The sequence below is a fragment of the Chamaea fasciata genome, unplaced genomic scaffold (genome assembly GCF_029207755.1).
Source record: "Chamaea fasciata isolate MVZ Bird 193981 ecotype frontalis unplaced genomic scaffold, bChaFas1.0.hap1 SCAF_1, whole genome shotgun sequence".
Taxonomy (NCBI): domain Eukaryota; kingdom Metazoa; phylum Chordata; class Aves; order Passeriformes; family Sylviidae; genus Chamaea; species Chamaea fasciata.
In genome coordinates this window covers 83,420,110-83,426,109 of record NW_027094086.1, presented here as the reverse complement: position 1 = coordinate 83,426,109, position 6,000 = coordinate 83,420,110, and the positions used below count along the sequence as shown (strand labels likewise).

The window sequence follows — 6,000 nt, the reverse complement described above, 5'->3', positions numbered from 1 at the left end:
GATACATGGAGAAAATTTGAATAGCAACCTGCCATGCCTGGTCATGATGACTGATCCAAAAAGGCTTAAGAAGAAATATGAATTACAAGATTCCTAGAATGCATCTTTAGAAAGTGAGAAAGAGCCTTGCAGTATCAGGGGTAGAAATTAAAATCAATTGCCTTGTCAGAGCAGATATGGTTGGTAGTAGAGTTTAATCTAGGAAATTTTGAGTGACTTATTCCAGAGGAGTCACCCCAAAATCTGTCTGTAGAGAAACCTGGCTCAGTTAAAAGACTGCATTTTTTTTTTTCCCAGAAAAGGTGATGTGTTTTTCCAGTGTGATGATTCGGCACTATTATTGTTAAATTGCACCAGGAATGTTTCTATTAATGCTCATGCTTTCTTTGGGTCAGATTTTCATTCCCTTAACTCTTCACCTATGAGTAAATAATAATACCCAGCAGAAAGGAAAGGCAAAGGGCCTCTGCTTTCCTCGCAAAATTTCTCTGCGTTAATTTTTTTTTTTTTTTTTAAATAAAGCCTTCTGGTTTTAGAAAATATGGATAAAAGAGAAGGTCTGTGTTTCTTTTTACCCTTGATACTGCAGCACTTTGGGTCATGCTGTGAGGGACATAAACTCTTTCAGCTTTCCTCTCTTTAAGGGGAAAAGCATCTGCCAAAGAACAAGATGCTGTCACTTGCAGTGTGCTTGATGAAGAAGAGGAAAGGGTGGTCAGCCTTAATCTCTTCAGGGGCACTTGTGTCATCTACCCCAGCTCCTGATGAGCCTACCACCTTTCTGCCTGCTTCATAGATCTCCACAAATGCCTCATGGAATGCTCCAGACACCTTTAGGTTCTCTGTTGAAGAGATGCCTGAGAGATTGGCTGATGAGCTGAACAGGTCTGTGATACCCAAAGATTTTAAGACAGATGTGAGGTTATATTTTTCCTCAATCTTCATGCGGGGAAGATAAATTTTGATTTTCCTCTCTTCCATCTTACTAGAACTGGTCCACTCCTTGAGATTTTCGGGAGTGATTGCGGTCTCAAGCTGCAAGGAAACAAACAAATTAGATCTCTGGGATCAGAGCACAACTTCTTTTGCAGCAATGCAGTAATATTTGTGTAGTTTTTTCTCTTAAACTGACTGCTCTTGTTATGTTGTATTTTCTGGGTATATTTGGATTAATGTGTTTAGAAGTGGAAAGCAAACCATGACTCTCTCTTCTCTGTCCTGCTTCCTATTTCTTTAATAGGCTTGCTGCCAATTAATAGTCGCAATTAGATGGCTAGTCAACAAATTTCCCAAAGTTCTTGCCTATTTATCTTCTTTTTCTTCAGAAATATATTCCAAAAGTCATTCTCTGCTTATGAATTGTAAGCTCTATCTACATTTAAGACTTCCAAGTAAGGAAGTGTTGTTAATGGTTTTACTAATACTGGAAGTATCTAGAGGCATTTGAACATAGCTAAATTTCTTGAGTAATAAATGAGCTATCAGCTGTTACTCAAGAAATTTAGCTGGGTTGAAATGGCTTTTTACTTTTATAATTTAAGTTTTTTCAGTAAGTGCACAATCTCTTCAATGAACTCAGATTTATTGCATAACTTTTCCTATTTAAACTGCATTCCTGCTAATGGCTATATTCTTTTCATATCAACAGCAATATGTCATGTACATTTTACTTTCTGAAATTGCTTTAACCATTCCAGTACTCACATTCAATTTTTAGATAGTTTAATTTTTGAAGGTATGAAGGAAGCATGTTGAAGGCTGTCAAACCATTCAGTAATTATAAATACTGAAGCTAACATGAACTTCCCAGTAAGTTCCTCAGTAGGCAGAAATTGAGATAAAAAAAGCTTTGGAGCTCAAGCTACTGGAGTAACAGCTTCTTATCTGAGAAGAATCTAATCTCCAGTGACAAAAATTTAACCCGCTAAAGTTGTTGTTTAGCAATCCATTCTCAGCACAAACTTTTGCAAGACCACTGAGACAGCTGTGTGCCTCTGTGCAACAATCCTATGCTGCCAATTGGCAGACCTGTGCTAGGGATGTGCTTTAAGATAACTTTATTGTGAAGAGCTTCTTTTCACCTAAAATTTCACTGTGTTTATGGTTTTCTGAAACCCAGCTGCCAGGGCCATACCTGCTCCAGGCCAGAGATGTCATCAGGCAACAGCACCCACAGGCTCAGCCGCCCACTGCCATATGGAATCTCCAGAATCCTACATTTCTCAGAAGGGATCTCTGCCACTTTAAATGTACCAATCTGAGACATCATCTGCACAGGTTTGCTTTCTTGCTGCAGAGCCAAAGAAAATAATATAGTTTTCAGAAAGATTATTCCTAGAGTATAGAAATGCCTACTTATGGTCAAAGCTGATAATTGCTCTTTTTCAGGAAGAATGTACAGAACTTGTCTACTCCCTTCATAAGTTCTAGAAGATGACACCTTTAAAGTGATGTATGCCCACATACCTCAGTAATTCTGAAAGGAACTGTCTGGGTATCTTCTTCCTTAAATGCTTTCTCCCACCATCCTTTGAAGTAGATAGCACTGACAAGGACCATGTCAGTTTGTGAACTCACAGAGCTTGGTTGAAGGATATTTTTGATCGTCCCTTCAAGAATGCATAGGAAGAGAGAACATATATAACACATCTGTGTATAACACATCTTACTTGGCAATTACAACATTAAATGGAGGGTAAAGAATTTGTGGGAAGGAGGATGTAGGGTAGGGACATTTTGCTTTTGTAGCTGTTTTCTTTTAGTTCCAAGGTTGATTTGTTTACTGCTGTTGGCAATGGCTGTAGTTTCTCAGCCTATAAAGAATTATAGTGAGAGATATAAGATCCAGAGATTTACTTGGTACAAAATTAGTATGTTTTGTGACCACAGGAAGAACCGTTGGAACCTTTTATCCCAGGATAGTCTCCCAACCAAACATTTAATACTTTTTGAGCAAAAAAAAAGTTGAAACATTGGTGTCAAACAATTGGTCAAGGTGTAAAAAGCATATTTTAATGCTATCCCTTTTATTAGGACTGAAAGTATTACATATCCACAAAGCCTCTGCAGATAGAGAGAGTCCTCTAACAGGGGTGTGTCTGAAGAAAAAAAAATTAGATGATTATTCTGTATCTGGGAACTGATCTATTGTCCAGGAGAAGGAGCAGAGGGAGACATTTTTGTTTTTCATCACTAACTTAAATGTTCTCACATGTTGTTCAAACATGGTGGCAGAAGGGAAAATGCCTATGCTGATATTTGTCTTTCTCTTACCGTTTGTCTGACTTTCAACCCAGGAATTTATGAGCTCTCTGGATTTTTCTGCAGCTGTTTGAAAGCTGATAGATTCCAAACCTCCCTTATACAGTTCCTTCACACATTGTATGTATTCCTGCAAAGAAAGAGTATGCCATTTTCAGATCAGAATGGCAAAGCATTTTGCAGATGTCAAAGGGAAGAATAAAATTAACAGATATGAGCAATCTGCTTATTAAGGCTAATCAGTAAACCATGAGCTAGTTCATAAGCATCTTAAGATTTGACATGCATCGTTTCAAGCAAAAATATATGCCCACATTAAAAAAAATATTTTCCACAACTGAGTTTAGTCTAAAACCAAAATTCATTTCAGTTAAGTATGAGGGGTTTTTTTTTCCTCTTTGCCCACTTTCAAATTTTTTTTGCAATGGTATTCTCCTTGAATTTCATATTAAATGTTCCTTTCAGTGGAAAACCTTGGAATATTTTTGAGAACCTGAAGTTATTTTTCAGGCTTGTTTTGCAAGTTGAGAAAGGAGTTGGAGTTATCTCTTTGTGAAAAAAAAAATTACCTTTATTAATAATACCTTGACTTGATTTGATCTTTATTATACAAGGTGCACAAGCACCTTATTGGCTAGTCACATTTTTTTCTCAAGACCTTCAAGGGTTAGGTAGAGAGAGGGTTTGATAGAGAGAATCTTTCCATATGGAAGAAATTTTTTTTAGCAGAGCCTAGACTTATGACAGTGCTGTTTACATTACAGAAAGTTACAGTTCTGACATTCAGATCAGCTCTTAGAGCAACTCACCGGCAGAATTGGGTATTTCTCTTCAGCATAAACTCTTCTGGCAATGCTGATTGAATAATTGTCACTTGGCTTGGTGATTTGGGTGAAGATGTCTTTAAGTGCAGTGTGGATGCTCACAGACGTGCCGCACTGATTGACATGAATACAAATAAAAATACAGATGGTGTTATCCTAGTTTTAATGACGAGTAGGTATTACACACTATATGAAAGGAGTAGAGTAGTTCAGATGCTTCTGCTTACAAAACTGTTCATCCTGTGCTGGTGTGGTAATTTTGTAATGTGTACAATTTGGTGCTGGTTTTCTACTGTAATTTCCTTCTTTCATACCATTCTGGGGGGGGCTTTTAATTACCTGCTACAGTAATCCAGCTCCAGCAGGTCAGTTCCCAGCCAGTCCTGTTTAACCACTAGCACCCAGCTACTTTGCCTGATCATAAAAATATCTATAATTTCCCTCTATTGGTCTAATATTATGGTGATGGGTTTCATTTTATGCTTGCTCTGAATTCTCTGTTACCTGCCTTTTCCATTCATTCTTATGAATGAAGTGTTCCCCCAAATGCTGGATGAGGAGCACTAGCTGCTCATTGGAGTAGGATTGGAACTGCTACGAGACTGATAGAATCTGATAGATTTTGCTCCCAGGAGAAGCTGACATAGGGAAGGGATGAAATTGTTTCTGTACCTGAGATTCGACACTCTCTCCAAATCCTGGGATTTTATCAAAGTGGATAGCCTGTAATTAGGAATAACAGTAGTTGAAATAACTGGTATGACAAGAAAAAGGTTATGCAACTGAGATTAACACATAATGTTTGAAGCAAACCTATTGACTAACTGAGAATGACTCAGAAAGTGCAATCTTTCTGTACCATCTCTGAATATCCATGTCTACTGTTGCCTGCTTAGATGATTCTTTTTTCTATTGAACATCTAGGATTCAGCTCCAGTGTGTGCTACCAATAATACCAACCCTTCTTACAATCAACAAGCCAGTAACTCTTTATGAAGATAGTGAGAGATGTAGGAAACACATTTAGCAGTTTGCATTCTGGGGATATGTTTTGTCTGTTTCCCTACAGATTTTGTCTTCTTTCCCTATTCCAAAAAAAGGGTCACTAGAATGTATTTTTGTCTTTGAGAATTCTACTGCTAAACTATGATAAAATTTATATCCGGTCTCAAGATTTTAGGCTGATGCATTTGTTTAACACTGTGGGAGTTTCAGATGGCCACAGCTTTTGATTACTCTGGGTCCACATTTTGGTAAGTCTGCATCCACATCTTTTAGCCTCTGAGGGACATTATCATGTAATTCAGGACTGTGGCTCTGTTGAGCAACAGGGGGGTTTAAATCCTAAATGTAGTCTCACCTTTTCTATCTGAGCCTTGGTGTTATCTTTTGCACCTATGTAGACCATGGAGAGGGTTGAAACAATGAGCAGAGGGGCGAAGCAGAGATTCTCCTGGATACTCTGGCTTCTCAGCTCCCTGAATATGTCACAGCAAACTTCCGTGCTCAGTGGACCGATGGAGCCCATTGTGCAACAGGATTGCCTAGAGCAAAGAGCAGAAGTACAGTAGCAATGTAATGATGGGAATAGTATACACACACAGCACATGCACTTTAATAGGACTTTTCAGACTATACACTATAAACAAGTAACTTGGAAATCCTTCTATGTTAACATTTCTATTTCTATGCTCACCTCTCATGCATGTTAGAAACTCTTTTTAACAAATCTGTTTCCTTCTGCACTTCTATATATTTACCTTTTTGTAAGAGCACTGGAATCCATATGGGATTTCTGTTTACCTTTTCAAAGCAGTCAAACAACAATTACCTGTACTTATTTTCATTCACTGAAGGATACAATTCCTTAGTACTTTGTAGTAGCTTGATGAAAACAAGAAAATATTATCTCTTT

General features: G+C 37.8%; 1 protein-coding gene across 1 annotated transcript; it reads right to left on the bottom strand.

Moving 5' to 3' along the window:
* Window positions 1–5,613, bottom strand: LOC136291736 (ovalbumin-like). The gene is made up of 7 exons (XM_066186879.1): window positions 5,446–5,613; window positions 4,758–4,808; window positions 4,071–4,199; window positions 3,274–3,391; window positions 2,467–2,609; window positions 2,135–2,290; window positions 1–1,035 (listed from the first exon to the last, which is right to left on the bottom strand). The coding sequence occupies exons 1-7, from the start codon at window positions 5,611–5,613 to the stop codon at window positions 640–642; spliced, it is 1,161 nt and encodes a 386-aa protein (XP_066042976.1). The 3' UTR covers window positions 1–639.
* Window positions 5,614–6,000: the final 387 nt, after the last annotated feature.

What these genes read in the sequence shown, in the direction of transcription:
- LOC136291736 (XM_066186879.1), bottom strand. Translation starts at nt 5,613, where the DNA reads ATGGGCTCCATCGGTCCACTGAGCACGGAAGTTTGCTGTGACATATTC. An exon ending in GAGAGAGTGTCGAATCTCAG is followed by an intron (nt 4,200 to 4,757) that starts GTACAGAAACAA and finishes CATGTCAATCAG; the next exon opens with TGCGGCACGTCTGTGAGCAT. An exon ending in TTCCTTTCAGAATTACTGAG is followed by an intron (nt 2,291 to 2,466) that starts GTATGTGGGCAT and finishes TTGGCTCTGCAG; the next exon opens with CAAGAAAGCAAACCTGTGCA.